The sequence below is a fragment of the Polypterus senegalus genome, chromosome 14 (genome assembly GCF_016835505.1).
Source record: "Polypterus senegalus isolate Bchr_013 chromosome 14, ASM1683550v1, whole genome shotgun sequence".
NCBI lineage: Eukaryota > Metazoa > Chordata > Cladistia > Polypteriformes > Polypteridae > Polypterus > Polypterus senegalus.
This window is the reverse complement of record NC_053167.1, coordinates 26288991-26311177: the sequence shown is the minus strand read 5'-3', so window position 1 is coordinate 26311177 and position 22187 is coordinate 26288991. Positions and strand designations below refer to the sequence as shown.

The 22187-nt window shown below is 37.7% G+C and overlaps 1 protein-coding gene across 3 annotated transcripts in view; it reads right to left on the bottom strand.

The window, feature by feature from the left end:
- Window positions 1-632: 632 nt before the first annotated feature.
- The window catches only part of znf335 (zinc finger protein 335), a 69619-nt gene continuing 48064 nt past the window's right edge, over window positions 633-22187 (bottom strand). For 2 of the 3 annotated variants that reach the window (XM_039734871.1, XM_039734872.1), the window contains exons 18-28: window positions 17146-17399; window positions 16739-16871; window positions 13289-13489; window positions 12538-12680; window positions 11278-11417; window positions 9564-9664; window positions 7945-8022; window positions 2972-3055; window positions 1632-1697; window positions 1422-1527; window positions 633-956 (exon numbers count right to left, since the gene is read on the bottom strand). In XM_039734871.1, the coding sequence (XP_039590805.1) occupies window positions 832-956; window positions 1422-1527; window positions 1632-1697; window positions 2972-3055; window positions 7945-8022; window positions 9564-9664; window positions 11278-11417; window positions 12538-12680; window positions 13289-13489; window positions 16739-16871; window positions 17146-17399 (1431 nt within the window). In that variant the 3' untranslated portion in view covers window positions 633-831. The remainder of the gene's footprint in view (window positions 957-1421; window positions 1528-1631; window positions 1698-2971; window positions 3056-7944; window positions 8023-9563; window positions 9665-11277; window positions 11418-12537; window positions 12681-13288; window positions 13490-16738; window positions 16872-17145; window positions 17400-22187) is intronic. The other variant, XM_039734873.1, reaches the window with a different exon arrangement.

Sequence of the window (22187 nt, the reverse complement as noted above, 5' to 3'; positions counted from 1 at the left end):
TAATTGCTCCAGAAAAACAATTTTTTTCATAGATTATATCATGCAACATTTTAGCTCTGACCTGTTATTTGATCAAGAATTTAGCCTTTAGATTGAGAAGGTGCTGCTTGGTAACATACCAGTATACTGTCCATCTTCTTTATAAAAAAAGAAGCATTCTCAAGGACGAGGAAACAATTTGTCTACCTTCTTATAATTCACCCTCACCATCTGCCAGCCTACTTTTAGACAGAATTTGACAACCATGGCAGACCAGCACTAGCCAATATCACACTTTTTCCACTTCATTGATTGCATTTTTATACTTTTTACTGCAAAGCGGACCCTGATACCATATGACAAAAGCAACGATAATCTGCGTGTTTCCAATACCCAGCCATCTTATGCAGATAAGTAATTAGTGTCATATGAAAAGAAAACCACATACACCCATGCTCCAAAAAGCCTTATCGTGACAAGCACATTTGAGCACACCACATTTTTTTTAAAAGTACTCAGCCGTCAGAGAATACAGAAGCCACAATATGGCCATCTAAAAATGATTATGTACAAACCTGATTGATGTAGGATGCTCACATAATCATATTTCTTTTATGTTATAATTTTGTGGCTAACAATGGCACATGGTGTGCATGGAAAAAAATACAAAAAAAAAAAAAAAATTCTAAGGCCTTTTCCAATCTTGAACCATTACTTGCTTATACTATACAATGCAGATCTTCACGTCATTGCTTATGTGCATCAGCCTCCATCCCTTTACTTTAACAGCATCTGAAAGTGCAGTGTACGTTCTGTCCACAGAAGGTGGTGACAGTAACATCGTCCATCTTTTTACTCCTCCGTGAATGTGATGACATCATAATGAATACCCTGCTGCTGCATCTGTTCCAGTTGCTCAGGAGTGGCCTCCGTGGCATACACTGTCTGCGCTTGTGCCATTACAGCATCAGCAACTGCTGTTGGGGGAATAAGGCAATATGAGAACTGATGAAATGTTTAACCCTGAGTCTACTGAAATCTAGCAAGAACAGTTTACAAACCATTGAAATGCAGTACAAAAATACTGAATGATCAATGATGTAAGTAATTTGTATTGTTATTGATCAGCACATGGAAAAACACATTTTTCATTTATTGTCTCTTTTTTAAACTCAACATTGATATATTTAGGCCTGCTTCATTTTTTTCAAAGCTTTTACCAAAGAGTTTCACATTATGCCATGAATCTGTAAGCCTATATCATGTACCAGTTTATCTTGGACAAGGGCATTAGTCTGTATACCTGACCTTTTTCTGTACAACTTACAATCTCTCAGCAGTACACTATGTAAAATGCATCACTGCTAAGATCAAATTGATCAATTTTTAAAGCTCTCTTAGATTTTCATATCTATATGCAGAAGGGTAGAGAATCATCTTACCTGTCACAGCAGAATGCGCTGCTGCTTCCAGATCCTCCTGGCTAACAATCTGCTGCTCTGAGCTAATGGGAACATACTGGATATGTCCATCATGGCTCAAGGCAATCTGATGGGCACAATAAATAACACTGTCAAAGCTCCAGTTTGGAGATTAGTAATGGTGTATTTGGACAACTTAATCTATTTGCAAATACAGGACAGTGTACTTACTTGCTGTTCTTGCAGGAACTGCCCATCTTGATCATACTGAATGTGGGCAATCTGTCCATCTTGCACCTAGAATTAAACAAATCAAAAATCCACATTTAGCCTTCTTCCTCTTTATAAATATTTCCTGCTGCTTTTTGTGCATATGCCAAAACTTATTGTCAGATGAATTTTTAACAGGAATATTAGACCACAAAGGACACAATACCCAATGCTTGGATACTAGATATTGGGACCCTGCTTACCCTGAGATTCATGAGCTCAGAAGCAATACATATTTAACCTACTTAAGTGCTTCTTGCTCCAGTAATAAGCACAAGTTTGCCTATTCCTTTGTAACTTTGCTCAGATCATATTTGTTATGTGTCACAACATTGCTTGGTTTCACTTGCCTACATAAAATGTCCATACTGTACAGCTAGTGTCTGAAGAATCATACCATATAAAGACAGAATTCAATTCAGCTTTATGTTACTGAAGTGTGGTTCTTTTGCATATTACTGCTTTGGTAACAAGTTTCGTGTACCTTATAATTATAGATTGTCTATTTGATGACACAGTAAAGTAGGCAAATAGATTTTTTATTTACAATTGCATTTATTTGTAATTAAAATAAAAATAAATGCAGGCACAACCAGCAAAAAAAAAAAAAAATCATCTTTGGTAGCCTAAATGTCCATAACATGTCCAAGGGTTAGCAATCTGGATGATCCCTGAAGCAGGGATCCTGTCTTTTTCGGTCAAAAGGTTATAGGTGAGCAAACTGAGACATCAAATTAGGTGGACCCTTTAGTGCCTTTATTTTAAGTTGTCTCATGCAAATCCCCCTCTCAAAATAAAACGAGGAGACAGATAATTATTTCCCTTTTCTAACATAAAAATGGTTTGTGGGACCCCATAAGCCAAAAAAAATGGATCTATTAATGGGAAAGGAAGATCAGTTGGGAAATGGATGGACAGAATGATAAAAAAATAAAATGATAATTTACTGTGTTTTTAATATATACTGCTCAGATATTTGTTTCACTATTCTTGCTCAGTCAAAAATGGTTAAAGAAAAATAAGGAACTGCTCTCAATTTTGTAAAGAAACATAGTGCAGTCTCGTAAAGATTTGGTCTTTATAAATTATTTCACTACATTTTTTGGTCTGATAAAAACAAATAAAAATCAATGTTTATTTTGTGCTTTTAGTCTGGCTGATGAAAATGTTAATCATACTTAAAACAGGGAGAAGGAAATTTTATAGCACGCAATAAGTGGCTGAAAGAGGAAAAGTGCAACATGATTTTCTATTTCTCCTTTCACAATCTTGGCATGACCTTGCCAGCTCCAGCTGTTTACCTGAATGTGATTTCCTTCTGACACAACAACATATTCCTGGGGAAGAATGTGCTGGACACCATCTTGGGAGATAATATACTGAACCTGCAAATACAAACAGAGGTATACCAAAATAATTATGGAAGGATTAAGATATTAAAGGCACTGTGCTCCAGAACTCATACTCTAGCACTGATAAATATTACTTTCCCATTCAGTCGAAATGTCATACTTAGCCAAGATTACTACTATTCTTCAATAGCCCCTTGCAAATCCATTAAAAAGGGATCATACAATGATTTATGTCAGTATTAGTCTGAGTTAGTATCTCTATTGTTCAGGTTCAGGTTTAATAATTTGTAAAATTTGTTTTTGTATCTGTCTGTGAACTTTTTATGGAGCTCTGCAACTGTACTCAGTAAAGAGCACTATACAAAAATAAATGGAATTGAATATGTCACAATTTGACAAATCACATTTTTCTAATCTTTTCATGCGAGTAGAAATAAGAAAGAAGTTAAGAATTATTAAGGATTTCAAAATTTTCAAGCATAAATATTGCCTTGATTTTTAACTGATAAAACTACACAGTATGCTATTGCTGTTTTACATTCATACTGAAACATTATTGATGCATACGAAGTAGACATAGATTGCACACTAACATGAGCTTGAACTTGGTATTTAAATGGAGAGAAAAAGGAACGTGGTTCATCCCTGTACCCTACAATGACGCCTTTTATCTCTTCTTTACATAAATCAAATTAATAAGAAATGGCTGGAAATATATGATACAAGTTGTAATTTAATAAAATATTCCCTTTGAAGTGGCTGCTCAGCAAAGTTTGTGTAATGACAATTTTATCTGTATATTTTATTGTCTACAGTATATAGTATACTGCATGAAAATAAGTCACCGACAGTCGGAAATTCTCAAGGCTGACATCGCAGCACTAATTATAGACACGAAGGAGAGGACCCCATCGGCAAAGATCTTCATTTCGGGTCCCCTACCTCTCGTCAAGACGATCAAATGAGTACTACGGTTGTCTGCTAGGATTAAACAACTAGCTGCATGGCTTCTGCAAGAATCAAGACATAGGATTCATCAACAAACAACTTTATGGGAAAGGCCGCTTTTCTTCTTTATACAGTATATATATATGCCAGCAACACTCATGACAATGACAACACAATTACATTGACAATCATGTTACGCTATAAGTGAAACGTGGCTTAGCTCAGATGGCGCAGCTGTTTTAATCGAATCTGCGCCTCCAGATTACAGTTTTACTCGTGTGGATCGCCAAGGAAAGAGAGGCAGCGGACTAGCAAACATTTACTCAAGCCGGTTAAAATGTAAAGATGTCAATTTTGGTAAATTCAAGTCCTTTGAGTAGCTCGCTGTTATTATTCATGGAGATTTCTCAACTGAAATCCTCTACCTGCGTCCTTTCCCACATATCCAAAAAAATTTTTCAAAGAAGTATCGGGCGTGCTAATTGATAATATTCTTGACATAGTAAATGTCATTAGATACGGGGGTCTTCCCAGACTGTCTTGAGACTGCTGTAGTTAAACCCCTACTTAAGAAAAATAATCTTGACCCCTCTGCTTTTGAAAATTTTAGACCCATCTCTAACCTGCTTTTCTTAAGTAAAATTCTAGAGAAGGCAGTCATTAAACAGTTAAATGACCACCTCGATAAACATGCTATTCTTGATAAATTTCAGTCAGGTTTTAGAACAAATCACAGCACAGAAACTGCACTCGTTAAAGTAGTAAATGACTTGCGGGTAAATGCAGACAGAGGCCATCTATCTGTTCTCATCCTCTTAGATCTGAGTGCCGCATTTGACACCATTGATCATAATATTCTTAGAAATCGCCTTAGTCAATAGGTGGGCCTCTCTGGCAGTGTCTTAAATTGGTTTGAATCCTACTTGGCAGGGAGAAAATTCTTTGTTAGTTGTGGGAATTACAACTCAAAGACTCATGATATACTATATGGTGTTCCACAAGACTCTATCCGGGGTCTGCTGCTCTTCTCAATCTACATGCTTCCGTTAGGTCAGATTATCTCGGGGCATAATGTGAGTAACCACAGCTATGCTGATGACACACGGCTGTATTTATCAATAGCACCTGATGACCCTTATTCTCTTGATTCACTAACACAATGTTTTACTTGTATTTCTGAATGGATGAATAGTAACTTTCTCAAGCTAAATAAAGAGAAAACTGAAATCTTAGTGATTGGCAATAACGGATACAATTAGGCTATTAGAAATAAACTGGATACATTAGGATTAAAAGTCAAGACGGAGGTAAAAAGCTTAGGGGTAACTGTTGACTGTAATCTGAATTTTAAATTGCATATTAATCAGATCACTAGGACATAATTTTTTCACTTAAGAAACATAGCAAAAGTTAGACCTCTAACATCACTGAAAGATGCTGAGAAATTAGTTCACGCGTTTGTTTTCAGTCGACTAGATTACTATAACGCAATCCTCTCAGGAATACCCAAAAAAGACATAAATCGTTTGCAACTATTGCAGAATGCAGCTGCTAGAATCCTAACCAGGAAAAAAAATCAGAGCACATTTCTTCAGTTTTGATGTCACTACACTGGTTACCTGCGTCATTCAGGATTGACTTTAAAATTCTGCTTATCTATACTAATAAAAGGCAAAGCCCTCGCTGACTGACTGACTGACTGACTCATCACTAATTCTCCAACTTCCCGTGTAGGTAGAAGACTGAAATTTGACAGGCTCATTCCTTACAGCTTACTTACAAAGGTTACGTATAACGTACATAACTGGAACCTACTTACGTACATATATACGGCCATAGCCTGCAGCTCGGTCGCCGAGTGAGATGGAGTTGCGTCCCTCATCGTCACGCCTCCCAAGTAATTGAGCGCCTGCCCATATAAGGCCGTTCGTCAGCAGCTATCCAATAGACACGCTGCCGCGAAATATTCGCGGGTGAAAGACTGTGCTTATGCAAATGAAGATGAGATGGTCAGGGATAGAATAGTGTTTGGCACAAACTCAGCAAAAGTGCGAGAGAAATTTAAGTGCCGGGTCTGAGCTAACATTAAATAAAGCCGTGGACATCGCGAGATCGCACGAGATAGAACAAGCACAGCTGAGAAGCTTCGATGCATGTACCTTCGAGTGTCTCACGTGAACTGAGTTTACAGGACTGGGAAAGGTAAACCCGTGCATGCAGTGTGTGATGTCTCAGATAAAGAGGAAGACAAGCTGTTTATTGATGCAGTAAGAAAGGAACAACCCTCTGAATCTGAACAAGCCTTTGTAGACATATCAATAGGAAAGCAAGGTGTAAAGCTTAAGTTTAAATTAAGTTCATAGACACGCTACCGCTAAATATTCGCAGGCAAATAGACAACTTAATACCGGGAATGCCTGTTAAACATCTTAGATTCACGAGTACTGATTTGGGTAGTGAACACTTCGATGAATGAAACCTGGTATCTTTACAACGGTTGACAAACACAGAATATAACTTGAACACAACACATCCTCCAAATACGAACCTGATTGAAAGAAATAATGATAATCAAATCCTTGATGACAGCAACACTCATAACAGTGACAAAACAATTACATTGACAATCATGTTACGTTATTTTTAAAATGTTTCCTTTTCTTTTTCATAACTTCTTTAACACACTACTTCTCTGCTGCGAAGCGCGGGTATTTTGCTAGTGGTTTATAAAGCCTTAAATAATCTCGCACCCTCCTATATATCGGAATGTCTGACATCTTATATTCCAAATCGTAACCTCAGATCCTCAAATGAGTGTCTCCATAGAATTCCAAGAGCAAAACTTAAAAGAAGTGGTGAAGTGGCCTTCTGCTGTTATATGCACCTAAAATCTGGAATAGCCTCCCAATAGGAATTCGCCAGACTAATACAGTGGATCACTTCAAAAAACTGCTGAAAACACATTATTTTAACATGGCCTTCTCATAACTTCACTGTAATTTAATCCTGATACTCTGTATATCCAATTCATTATAATAACTATTCATGGTGGCTCTAAAATCTGTACTAACCCCTACTCTCTCTTCTGTTTCTTTTTCCAGTGTCCTGCTCAAAGCACTGTGATGTTCCAACAGTGATGGATTAAACGTCAGAAGTCTGCATGACCATCATCATCAAGTCTGTCTGTGAGAACCCTAAATACAAAGAGGACTATTTCATTTATGTTAGGTAGAATGCCCAGAGGGGACAGGGCGGTCTCATGGCCTGGAACCCCTGCAGATTTTATTTTTTTCTCTAGCCGTCTGGAGTTTTTTTTTTTGTTTTATCTGTCCTCCCTGGCCATCGGACCTTACTCTTTTTCTATGTTAACTAATGCTTTCTTATTTTAATTTCTTATTTTGTCTTTTATTTTTCTTCATTATGTAAAGCACTTTGAACTACTTTTTTGTATGAAAATGTGCTATATAAATAAATGTTGTTAATTCCTTGCATTACACATTTGTTCACTCCCCATGTTCATTTTCCATAGCTGGCTGTCATCTCTCTCAAGAACAGCTGATGCTACACTCACATACTGCACACAAACAATTTACTGTGTTTCCCTCCTCCATGATAATTTTTAGAGGCTAACGTCACCTTTTCTGGCATTTTAGAGAAGCCAGGTCAGCTTTCAAGAAGTCCCATATATATGCTACTGAATGAGCACAAGACCAAAACGAAGCAATAATATTCCAGTGTGCTACTTCTGTATATGGCTGAATGCAAAAACATGGTAATCATATTGTTTATTAGGTTTTCTGCTACTGGCACACAATGGCACAATAACAAGTTGATAATCTGACTAAACTGACTAGACTCTACAGAACAAAAAGAAGGAGGAGGAGTATTATAAGACAAGGAAATTAGCTATTTCAGATGATACATTATAATGTCATTTTATCTGCAGCCATTTTAACCGTTTAGATCATTTTTACCTGATTTTCAGCTGTTACAAGATGTTGCACAGTCTGCCCATCCACTGTGGTAATCTGTTGAATGTAGGTTGCCTCTTCCTAAAATATATATTTAAAATTATCTTTTAATTTTATCTATATTGCATTTTCAATTATAAATCATCCTTCTGCTTTTATACAATAATGCATCTCTGAGCTGGCATAGGAGGATATATATATATATATATATATATATATATATATATATATATATATATATATATATATATATATATATATATATATATATATATATATATATATATATATATATATATATATCTTTCTCAGCAGTGTTATATTGAATTCTTCTCAATTGATAGGCAAATGTTACAATGTATATTTTGTAATTTACAAAGTAACTGATTGCATTTCATACTAATGTATTAAACAGAATCAGTAAGTGATGGTCTCTGGGTTCAAGCATTGAAAACCAGGCTTGCTGTGTTCTTTTCCTCTGTTGGATTCCTAAACTGCTGTTTATAATCTGTGGGCATTCATATTGCCTTAACTTTGTGAGATCATCCTTTCATTTCAAGAGTCTTGACTGTTCCTTGCTGAATCTATGACTTTGTCAACTTATGTCCACAAGCTTGGAGTCATCCACTGAACACTAAACCTCACTCAACAGCAGCACAACTTTAATTACCTATGGAACATGGCCGGCTCCATCCAAGCTGTCAACCCTACATTATCTCTCCATTGCCATCAGACCAAAACACAATATTCCTTTCAACTAGCCTGACAATATTTGCTACTCATCCAATATAGAATCGTCTTCACCTGACCAAAATACCTGCTGTCTCTTTTCACCAATGCCTCAATTGGAATGAAATGAGCTTTACGGCACCATTGTTGCTGCTACCATAAAGCTCCAAAACACAATTCTCATATGAGTGGTTATTCATACTTGATGCTCCTGTCTTCACTTTTTCTTCTCCAAGGCCAACCACTCAAGATCCATCAGGAATACGCCTCATATCATAGCTGAAACTCACACTTTACCTTTTGCATGTTAGATGTGTTTTTCCTACATCTGATTAATTTAAAACTCACTCTTCTGGTCACCATAATTCTAATGTATTTTTTATTATGACTTGCTGTCACATTATGAAAATGTACACATTTTTCATATGGTTGATATTCTTATTATTATTGCTGTGTTTCTTTTTTTTTGTTAACTTTTATGCCATTGCCATGACAGAACTGCCTGTATTATACTCTTGTTTTTCACTTACTATATAAAATAAATACTAATTATCCTTGCAGTATTATATTTGCAGCTAAACTTACATATACTAATTTTACTTGTTATTCTAGCCTTTTTATCGTAATGTATTGGCTTGTTTCCTTTACTATTTTACATCTGGGTCACCCTGCATACTTGTTTTATAGTATTTGAATGCACTGTAATGTGACTTAGGGCTTAAAGTACTTTGTCACATTTTTATTATAGAAGATAATATGCAAAATAAAAAAGGAACAACACAATAATAAATGTTCTTGTTTAACGCAATTAACTTTCCATTCCCCAAAACATCTTCCCTAATTTTCCATTTATCTATTCTGTAGAACAGAGGTCTTGTTCACCATTTTCATACCTGATCAGACAGTGTTTGTTCCTGGGCAACAATAATATGGTCTGATCCTAGAGCTTGCTGAAGCCTTTCAGGGGTAATCGTCTGACCAGCCTGTAAAGCAGCTAGAAAGAGAGACAGTGATTTGAGTTATGCAAATCAAGGACAAATAATTTTACACATATAAAGTAAATGTGATCTAAATATTCTACAGAATCATACACAGTGATCTAATTTCCAGTTTTTTGTTTTGTAAATAATGAAAATCATTGAACATCAATAAATCTTACTTGTCGTAATAGGCATTACATAAAAGAATTTACTGCGCTATATAAGTGGCACACTGGTAGTAACCAGTTGCTTTCTTGGATCAAACATAAATGTGTTACATAAATTCAGAAATTGATTACTGGTACTATTATGCTGAAAATGTCTGCTTATTTAAACAAATTGAAATATATTTCACATTTTGTCAGTAAGTTGATATGAGAACAAGGACATTATCTTGATTATACAGACAGTTGCCAGCGATGATGTTACCATAGCAGAGTGCACAGAAGGAGTGGATGCTCCTATAAACATGTCTGTCTTTTATATGAATTGTTCAGGTATAAATCTGTTTATGAAATAGCTAATCGGACTGGGGGTCGAGACAGTAGTGGTGTAGCCAGCCCTAACAACAGTTCATAGATATACATGCTTATGCATATATAAACCTTTGACACATCGAGTGGTTATACAGACTCTTGAAACCTACATTTATATATAAACTCATGGCACATATTTTACAAGAAACACTCAGAACTGGGGCAAATTCTAACATTTGGAAAATAGGAAATAGTATCCCATTATGTAAAATGGGTGATTAGGCAAAGCCAAGTAGCCAAAGACTTAACGTATATCATAGGCAGAATAATGGGAGGAATTATTAAGGAAAAGACCGAGCAGCACATGGCAAGAACTGAAGTTTTACTGAATGGTCAACATAGATTTAGATTTGAGAGGTCGTGCTTTACTAATATGTTGGAATTCATTGAGGAAGCTACAAAATGATACAAACACAGAGGTATTTATATTATTTATACTGATTTTCAGAAGGCATTTTATAAGGTCCTATATGAGAGACTAGCAATAAAACTAAAAAAGTGTGAGTTCAGGATGTAGTGTATAGGCGAGTGCAAAATTGGTTAAAATACAGAAAGCAAAATGGTTATGGGGTGATATACCATAATAGAATTGGGTGATGTTAAAAGAGATGTCTCTCAGTGTTTGCATTGTTGCTATTTTTATTATATATACATGATCTCAATAGGAATATAAGCAAGAAACTGGTTAAGTTTATAGATGATAATATGCTAGAAAAAATGGTACAGAATTAGGAATCACCCAAATCATTACAGAGGAACTTGGACAGTTTAAGCAAGTGAAGATTAAGAGGGGATATGACTGAAGATTTAAAAATTATGAAAGAAGTTAGTACAATGGATCCATGCTAATTAAAAATGAGTTCAATAAGGACCTGAAGGCATATTTGGAATCCTGTTAAGGGTGAATTTTGCAGAAACATTACAAAGTTTTTCTTTACGCAGAAAGCTACAGACTCATGGAACAAATTACCAAGTAGTGTGGTGGGCAGTATGATTTCAGAGACATTCAAAACTTGACTTGATGTTAATGTTCTAATATAAAAGAAATAAGAATAAAGAATTGCTGTAGTGTATCATGCCCTCTTCCATACTTTGCAGAGTGGCCAGGGTTTCCTCATCACTGTTCAAGATGATGGCTTGTGGAGATGCAGTGAGCCGTGTTTTGCGTGATGGTGTTTCATAGCTGTGTAACCTCTCCATGTGAAATTTTAGATGTCCATTTCTGTTGAACCTGAAAAAAAATGAAAGGAAAAGAAACAAACTGATGTCTGTTGCTCAATGACATATCTTCAGCATTATCTATGTTGTGTTTTTCCAGGGACCATAAATGAAGTACTTCTAGAAGGTGTGGTAGACGTCGGAACACTAAAATTATATTGGCAAGTAATATCAAATAACACAGAAAACCTTATTAATGCTAAATGTACATTTATTTTATTAAAAAATATATATTCTTTTTCAAAGCCTTAGTTGAGGAAACACTATATTAATCACCTGATAAACCAATTATCTCCACTTTTCAGGAGACTGCATTAAAAATAACTGTTTCTTAATAACTGTTAAACATTTGTTAATTTTATATTAATTATCGATTGAAAATTAAGTAAAATGGCATTCATTATTACAATGCTAACCATTTATTGCATGATACACATGCAATGGCAACTGATTTTAGGTATAAAAGGCAATATATGTTTTTACACAATGATTTATTGTTACAAATTTTTGTTAATACAACTGATATGATAAAATGCTAAAATATATCATTTGTGAAAAAACAATTCTTAATCCATGAGATATACTTTATCATACAGATGGTACTACGGGTTAAAAACAAACTACTTATCTTATAGAAAATTCAACCACTGTTTGAAAAATGAGCTGATGATATACTACTTTATGTAAATAATAAAATTGATTAATGTCTATTGCTTGTGAACATGTATAATTTTCTTAATGTATGCCTGATAGTTGGTATTTTCAGAAATAGGAATATTTGCCTACTAAGGTAAATATACAAAAAAAAACACATTAGAACCATCACCATTAGAATTTAAAACTGAAGTATATAAATGTAGGTTGTTTTTTCCCATTCTACTCCTTTAGGAAGAAGTACAAAATAAAAGAGGAAGTGTGACACCTAGTGGCTGTAAAAAATTTTTTATTGTTACTACTCAGCTCTTGTATTATTATTTACTCATCTGATGAGTTAAAAATCAAGGCCCGCAGCTTATTTAATTATAAAAAAGAAAAAAAAGTGGCTTCAAGTGAAAATTTCCCCACCCCAGGGCTGACAGAATTTTGCAGGCTGAAAAGAAGACGTGACTGTAAAAAATCCAGATGTAACATACCTTTGTCCACAAATTTCACAGGAAAATGGCTTTTCATTGGTGTGAGTCATCATATGACGACGAAGATCTTTTTTGTTCTTAGAAGCAAAGCTGCAGTGATCGCACTTATGAGGACGAAGGTCAGCATGCTGATTCATATGAATCTGGAGAAAGAAGATCAAAATCTTGCAACAATGACTTCCTTACTTAAATGTTTTTACATATTTGTAGAATACACAAATTGAACTAACAAATAAATATTGTAAATTTAGACAAAAAGCTCATTAGGGAAAGGCAGACACTGAGCAGAGTCACAGCAAAAAACAGATGTCAAGCTTGATACTAGCAAATGAAGAGTCACTGCAATTCTGTTTAATACAGTCTTTGAAAATAACAAAGTAACATACTGTTTTATGATCCATTAACTAAGCCGATTCCAGCAAAATCAATGAATATTTGGGCCCTTTTAGATATGCACACAAGCGCAATGCAAGAATTTAAACAACCACTGGATAACATTGTACTGCTATATAGGCTTCCCCTTGTGCTCAAAGCGGGCACAATCATTAATCCAGCCCACAAATGCAATTTCACTACACAAGAAGCCTTAAGGATTAAGCCAATGATATTTAAGCTCTTGAGTATGCAGTCCAGATACTTTCTGCTATCATCCCGCTATTGCCTTAAATTGCTTACTAATTCAAAAATATTAATGACATCCTTAACTTTTATATATTTATTACATGAACCATAGGAAGACAAACATTCTCACCCTGACATCCGGCCAAGAGGTAGCTGTGTAGTTACAGTCAGGGCACTTAAATGTCTGGGGTCCCACGTGAGCCCTCTTGTGACTTTCCATCTCTGCTCTGCCATGGAAGGTGGCCATGCAAATTTTACAGGAAAACTTCTTGGAGTTGTGCTGCTGACTGGAAGAAGCTGGAGGTGGAGAACTGGTCCCATCACTGCTTAGCTGTGTAAAAGAGATAAGTCCATTTCAGACATAGTCGTTTTGCTCAAAACATTCTTTTGTATATTTACAAGGTCTATCCTGAAATTTTAAAATGGGTCAAAAAAAGAAATAATCTCTGTGCTATGTTTACATTTTCTTCTCCCATAAACATTGAATGCAATACTATATTAACTCAAACATCCATTTATTGCTTTCTAAACATGCTTAGTCTAAACCTGGAGCCGTGAGGGATTTAAACCTAGTCATTATGATGCCCCAATTGCCCACAGCTTTGGCATTAACCATTTCCCAAGATACTGATAGTCAAATACTGAGATGAACTAAGGCAAATCAGGGTACACAACAAAAACTAAGGTTCAAAAGTGCACAATGCTTTTATAGTAAACTAACAGTATTTGAAATGCAGTGCAAAATGATATTAACAAATAATTCATAAAAATAGTGCAGGGAAGAGAAAACCAATAAATACATCCAATAAATTGAGACAGAATTGTCTCCTCTTCTTTGTCTTCCCAAGTGCACTCTGTTTATCTCTCTACCATCTTTTCTGCTCATCCTCCTGGGTCTCGCAGCAGGAACAAGACGGCAGCAAACATAATGCATCTTCTGACTTGTCTCAGTCACCTCCTGCAGTACCAACTGGGATACTCCGTGTCCGGCTGTAAAGTCCTGTCACTTCAACTGGTCACTGCAGGACCCACAAAGCCTACAATCCTTCTTTCTCCTCAGCTCAGTGGGGGCAATCTGCCCCTGTAGTGCTGTTCCCCTCACTCCTTCAATGGGTTCTCCGGACCGCTTTGCCTTCTCACCATTGAACTGGCCCAACTGTGAGGCAATGGTGTTAATCATTATGACACCATGCTCTCCTATACTATGTCTATAGTACAGTGCATCCAGAAAGTATTCACAGCGCATCACTTTTTCCACATTTTGTTATGTTACAGCGGGTGGCACAGTGGCGCAGTGGGTAGTGCTGCTGCCTCGCAGTTAGGAGACCTGGGTTCGCTTTCCGGGTCCTCCCTGCATGGAGTTTGCATGTTCTCCCCATGTCTGCGTGGGTTTCCTCCGGGTGCTCCAGTTTCCTCCCACAGTCCGAAGACATGCAGGTTAGGTGCACTGGCGATTCTAACTTGTCCTTAGTGTGTGCCGGGTGTGTGCGCCCTGCAGTGGGCTGATGCCCTGCCCGGGGTTTGTTTCCTGCCTTGCACCCTGTGTAGACTGGGATTGGCTCCAGCAGACCCCCGTGACCCTGTAGTTTGGATATAGCGGGTTGGATGATGAATGGATGTTACAGCCTTATTCCAAAATGGATTAAATTCGTTTTTTTCCTCAGAATTCTACACACAACACCCCATAATGACAACATGAAAAAAGTTTACTTGAGGTTTTTGCAAATTTATTAAAAATAAAACAACTGAGAAATCACATGTACATAAGTATTCACAGCCTTTGCTCAATACTTTGTCGATGCACATTTGGCAGCAATTACAGGCTCAAGTCTTTTTGAATATGACGCCACAAGCTTGGCACACCTATCCTTGGCCAGTTTCGTCCATTCCTCTTTGCAGCACCTCTCAAGCTCCATCAGGTTGAATGGGAAGCGTCGGTGCACAGCCATTTTAAGATCTCTCCAGAGATGTTCAATCGGATTCAAGTCTGGGCTCTGGCTGGGCCACTCAAGGACATACACAGAGTTGTCCTGAAGCCACTCCTTTGATATCTTGGCTGTGTGCTTAGGGTTGTTGTCCTGCTGAAAGATGAACCGTCACCCCAGTCTGAGGTCAAGAGCGCTCTGGAGCAGGTTTTCATCCAGGATGTCTCTGTACATTGCTGCAGTCATCTTTCCTTTTATCCTGACTAGTCTCCCAGTTCCTGCCGCTGAAAAACATCCCCACAGCATGATGCTGCCACCACCATGCTTTACTGCAGGGATGGAATTGGCCTGGTGATGAGCTGTGTCTGGTTTCCTCCAAACGTGACGCCTGGCATTCACACCAAAGAGTTCAATCTTTGTCTCATCAGACCAGAGAATTTTGTTTCTGATGGTCTGAGAGTCCTTCAGGTGCCTTTTGGCAAACTCCAGGCGGGCTGCCATGTGCCTTTTGCTAAGGAGTGGCTTCCGTCTGGCCACTCTACCATACAGGCCTGATTGGTGGATTGCTGCAGAGATGGTTGCCCTTCTGGAAGGTTCTCCTCTCTCCACAGAGGACCTCTGGAGCTCTGACAGAGTGACCATCGGGTTCTTGGTCACCTCCCTGACTAAGGCCCTTCCCCGATCGCTCAGTTTAGATGGCCGGCCAGCTCTGGGAAGAGTCCTGGTGGTTTTGAACTTCTTCTACTTACGGATGATGGAGGCCACTGTGCTCATTGGGACCTTCAAAGCAGCAGAAATTTTTCTGTAACCTTTCCCAAATTTGTGCCTCGAGACAATCCTGTCTCGGAGGTCTACAGACAATTTCTTTCACTTCATGCTTGGTCTGCGCTCTGACATGAACTGTCAACTGTGGGACCTTATATAGACAGGTGTGTGCCATTCCAAATCATGTCCAATCAACTGAATTTACGACAGGTGGACTCCAATTAAGCTGCAGAAACATCTCAAGGATGATCAAGGGAAACAGGATGCACCTGAGCTCAATTTTGAGCTTCATGGCAAAGGCTATGAATACTTATGTACTTTTGCTTTCTCAATTTTTTTATTTTTAATATATTTGCAAAAATCTCAAGTAAACCTTTTTCACGTTGTCATTATGGGGTGTTGTGTGTAGAATTCTAAGAAAAAAATGAATTTAATCCATTTTGGAATAAGGCTGTAACATAACAAAATGTGGAAAAAGTGATGAGCTGTGAATACTTTCCGGATGCACTGTATATACTACCAAGAAATACATATATGTAATACCTGCTTGATCAAGAATATTAATGCAACTAGCTAATTACATCCATACTCAGAGTACAAGTTACTCAAGTAACGTATGTACTGTACAGTACAGTGCTTTTTTTCTGTGTGATAGTTACAGTGCGTGGATATTTAAACAATTAACTGACTATTAGGCCACAAGAATCACATTTATTTTTCTAGTCACAATAATCAACCAAGAAGCAACATAAGTATACAGTTTACTTCATAAAATTAAAAATTAACATTTACACCCCCTAGCGTGCCGATTTTACACTTGCCATGTTGTGGCAGTGCCTTTAAGTCCAATACCCATTGGGAGCTCCAAACCGTTAAGTCTACAAACTTACCTCAATTTGCTGAAGCGTTCCTTCACTCAAGTTAGGTGAGAGGTAGTATTTTCCTTTATGTTCCTTTAAGGTTCCAGACAAAATACCACCACTAACCATAACCTGTTGGGAACCATCTGATCCAGGCTCACCACTACAGGGGGAAGAGGTTTTATATATTAAATAAAGAAGGTGGGGGGGGGGAGGCTGAATTAAACAATTTTGTATCATGTATCATTTTACACAAGCACAACATTCAGAGAAGCTTATTAAGCAAAATGTTTTAAAAGTGGAATGTGTAATTAAGCAAGGTATTGCACATCCTTGTGTACTTTTTATATTATGTGAAATATTTTGACTATATTATAAAACTACCAGCTCTAGCAGATTATGTGAAGTGACTAGTCTGATTGGTTTTCAATCCCTACCTGTAGACAGCAACAGAACTTTGGATGTCCTCTCCAGTTTGTTCCACTACATTAAAATCATTCAGGGTCACATGGGTGATCTCCGTACTACCCTCAATGACCCCTGACTCAAAGGTCTCTTCCGTCTGTTCTACTGCTGGCTCAGCTACATGGAATGCCACCACTTTTTGGTGCTGATAAGACTGATGTTCACCAAGATTGGCTTCCTTCCCTTCTGTGTCTGTAGGAGTGCCATCCGACTTTAACAATGCCACCTGTAGAGGTCAGTATATAATACATGATGCCAAAAGCTTACATTCCATCTTCATTAAAAGTTCACACAAACTTCATTATTTCATAATAATTTTCATATCGTGAATAAAATCTATAGGCCTAAAACATAAAGTCAAATAATGTTGTGCAAATAATAAATTCAAGCTTGAAATGGAACTGGCAATGCTGTCAAGTTTAATTCAGTGTTTTAAACAAAATGAAACCCCTCTGTATTCCATACAAAAAGTATTTTTCAATACTTGGTAATTATAGGACAGCCATTGAATTACCCACCTTTAGAAATCCCTCTGACTAATGCAGCTATAACATGCACTTCAGTGTTGAGTATCTATGATACCTTAAGAATTCAAAAATTCTTAAGGTTAAGGTTAGTCAACAATGTGCCTGCTACTTTCATCACCACAAAAACATCACAAATTGAATAAAGATATCCAATAAACTATAAATTCTAAATGTATCAAAATATATTTTAACCTAGACACAGCGTCTCATTATTTTATTCTAGCACCATTAGTATTCTGGAGCACAAGGTTAGTCTAGATCTGGATGTGTGCTGGTGCAACACTGTAAGATGCACAGTACCTGCATACATTCTGAACTTAGGCTTTTGCAAATTTGGTCTGGAAAACAATGTTAAAGAAGATGAATAATAATACTTCACCTTCAAGATGAACTGTAAATAAGAATTATGGTGACAGACTGCCAGCAAGGTATTTTGAAAGTGAGGCTTAAAAACCACTTCAATCAAGTCTTTGACTAAATAAAAGATTAGCCATAACTGCTATTATAGCAAGAACAGTTATATCTGAAGTACATCAGCAAGTATATCAGTGCACCAGTTATTAAATTTACATGTGGTGTGGCATATATAGTATGTAGAGTATGCAAGAAACTTACATCAACACGTTAGATATGCATTCACCGGTCAATTTATTAGGTGTACCTTACTAATACCAGGTTGGACCCCCTTTTGACCTAAGAACTGCTGTAATTCTTTATGGAATAGAATTAACAAGGTGCTGTAAACATTCCACAGGGATTTTGGTCCATATCGTGATACCTTCACGCCATTGCTGCAGATTTGTGAGCTGCACATCTATAATGTGCATCTCCCATCAAACCACATTCCAAAGGTGCTCTATTGGATTGACTATGGCCTGAATCGTTTATAGAAGGTAGGATAAATCCATGCTTTCATGTTGTGATGCCAAATTTTGACCCTACCATCCGAATGTTGCAGCAGAAATTAAGATTCATCAGACCAGGCAACATTTTTCCAATCTTCTATTGTCCAACTGTGGTGAGCCCCTGAAAATTGTAGCCTCAGTTGACTGTTCTTGGCTGACAGGAGTGACATCTTGTACGGCCTCCTGCTGCTGTAGGCCATAACTTCAAGGTTCCACGTGTGTGTTCAGAGATGCTCTTCTGCATACCTCAATTGTAAGAAGTGGTCATTTGAGTTACTGTTGCCTTTCTATCAGCTCAAACCAGTCTAGCCATTCTTCCTCTGACCTCTGGCATCAACAAGACATTTTCACCCAGAGAACTACCACTACCTGGATATTTTCCCTTTTTAAGACCATTCTCTGTAAATCTGACAGATTGTTGTGCATGAAAATCCCAGTAGATCAGCAGTCTGGCACCAACAACCATGCCATGTTCAAAGTAACTTAATTCATGTTTCGTCCCCATTCTGATGCTTGATTTGGACTTCAGCAGGTCGTCTTGACAATGTCTACAAACCTGAAAGCATTGAGTTGCTGCTATGTGATTGGCTAATTAGACATTTGCATTAACAAGCAGTTGAACAGGTGTATCTAATAAAGTGGCCGGTGAGTGTATATAAAGCTTTAACACTAGAATTACCAGAGTCTATGAAAAAACTTGTAGATCCGTGCCACCTTAAAACGCTTCTTACCTCTCTGTCAGCGTCTTTTGTCCTTTACATGTGTTGATAAGCAGCAAGCAGCAAGTAGCCTGCTATCACATCCCTCCACCCGGCACAGTTGTCTCAGCTCAAGTCTGTTTACCAGCGTGTTGTGGTATAGCGGGTCCACAGCTCACTGAGCAAAGGCCATTTTTACATAAATGATCAACGCTCGCGGCTTAGCGAGGAGTCGTTGGACCATAGCGAGTCGCGGGAGGCTCGGGGCTGTGGGCGTTTCTCACCGAGTGCACAGGTGAGAAACTGCCCACATCCGTGATTGCTCCCGTGGCTAATAGGCTGCTGTGGCCCCTCGCTGTTTTAAAAAGAAGCACGAGTTGATAGGGAATAAAAAGATCGAGATAGGAGAAAAGAAAGAAAAGTTCGAGAAAAGAGAGAAAAGTAAACAGAGTTTGGGAGCAGTAAGGAGAGAGGGGAGAAGGAGCGCAAGCAAATCAGTGCGGCAGGAAGGAGGCGAGTAAACGCTCACAGGCAGCTGAAGGCCGCCTGGGTGTTTGGCCAACACCTGGGAGAAGTAGTTGTGGTCACGCCCGCAGAAGTTTGTTGCAGGGCGGGAGTGACCGGGAAGGTGCAGGACTCTCCGGAGTCGGTAGCGGGAGTCGGGACTTGGGATGCAGTGTCCCTAATGTGAGAGCCTTGGCCGTTATGGGATTCCCAAGTCACTGTCAGGTGGGAGCCGACCGGAGCCAAGGATCGGGAAGGCGACTGGCAGTAACAGAGTCATAGAGAAGGTCAGCTGCAGAGTGAGTGTCTCCCTTGTTGCGTGGCCCTGATGGGTGAAGCAGGAGAGACACTAGTTTTAAAAGAAGGCACCGGGTTTGTTCTTGTTGTTTTTAAAGACTGCTTCCTTAAACATTTTACCTCTCGTTTTAAAGGATTGGTTTTTCTATATTTTTAACCTCCACATGTCTTATTGGATTATTTATTTATTAACTCTTTTTGAATGAACTGCACTTTATTTATGTAAACACCTGTTTTGATTGTCTTTTAAATAAAAGCACTGTTGCACTTTTTGCACCACCCCTTGCTCAATTGTTTATTTGCCTTCACTGACTAGCTCACTCGGTTTCATTATCGACGGTGTTGGGTTCAAGTGCTCCTGTATAGCAATGGGAGTGTGGAGCCAGAACCTGCATCGTCACACGTGTCAGTTGCTTAGAGTTGTATAGAGTGAGAAGTCAAACAAAATGACACCTTTTATAAATACTATATCGTTATTTGGAACACTTGCATTTCATGTGTGTTCCATGTCTACAGCAATCTATGTACAGTGAACACATCATTAAAACAGAAACGTTTTTAATGTGTTAGTAATAATTGACAAAATGTAGACATGAAGTATATAATGTGTGAAGCCTGAATTCCAAATATCAAAGAAACACTTTCACAAAAGGTACAAATATAACAGAATAAATGCACTTTTATTCAAAGATATAACTGCAGAAAAAGAACCCGCGTTTACCTGCGACATTGACACACATTCGTTATCACAGCTTCAGTGGTGTAACGGTATCAGCTATTGACTGGTAATCAAAGCTTCACAGGTTTGATCCTGGGCAAGTCCGTTTTGAGAACCGAGCTGCTCGTATTCTTACTATTTTAGAATAAAAACTTACATTTGATTCCAGACTGTAACAGCCGGTGTAATTTATGATACTTGTAAAGGTTAGCTTTGTTTTTTTTATTCTATTACTTTGGATGGATGGACTTTCTCAGCTGCATTCACAATCTCAACTCCCCATAACCACAAGCCAGATCTAATGTTATTTACTGCATAAAGTCACGAGTGCAGAGCTTCCCATGTACATATACAAAGTACAGCGATGGCAAAAGTACATTCTTGATCCGATGTTGAACCCTCGTCATGTAAGTAAATAACTCAAGGTAAATAGGTAAATAACATTAGATCTGGCTTTTATGTAAGTAACATATAAATGTTAATGTTTTGGGCACATGCACCGTTCTTTGTATGTAAGAGACAGATCTACACCGTAAAGTCACGAGTGCAGAGCTTCCCATGTACATATACAAAGTACAGCGATGGCAAAAGTGCATTTTTGATCCAATGTAGAATCGTCGTTATGATTTGAGCTTACCTCTGTTATAGCACGTCTATGTGAAAACAGCAGTGTCAAATGCGGGTATGGGGAGTTGGGATTGTGAACGCGGCTGAGAAAGTAACAGAATAAAAAAAACAAAGCTAACCTTTACAAGTATCATAAATTACACCGACTGTTACAGACTGGAATCAAATGTAAGTTTTTATTCTAAAATAGTAAGAATACGAGCAGCTCAGTTCTCAAAACGGACTTGCCCGGGATCGAACCCGTGAAGCTTTGATTACCAGTTATTGGCTGATACCGTTACGCCCACAAAGCTGTGATAATGAATGCATGTCAATGTCGCAGGTAAACGCGGGTTGTTTTTCTACAGTTATATTTTTGAATAAATGTGCATTTGTTCTGTTATATATGTACCTTTTGTGAAAGCGTTTCTTTGATATTTGGAATTCAGGCTTCACACATTATATAGTTTATGCCTCCATTTTGTCATTTACTACTAGAATATGAAAAATGTTTCTGTTTTAAAAATGTGTTTACACAGATTACTGTAGAAATGGAACACACATGAAATGCAAGTGTTCCAAATAACAATCTATTATTTCCACTCTAAAACTCTACTTCACTCCCAGATAATTGTGGAAAACCATTTAGATCAGTTAACATCAAATGTAAACGTGGAAAACAATTTAGATCAGCTAATATCACATTATAATGTGACCTTGAGAGATGCTCTGGACACAGTGGCTCCCCTAAAAACAAAA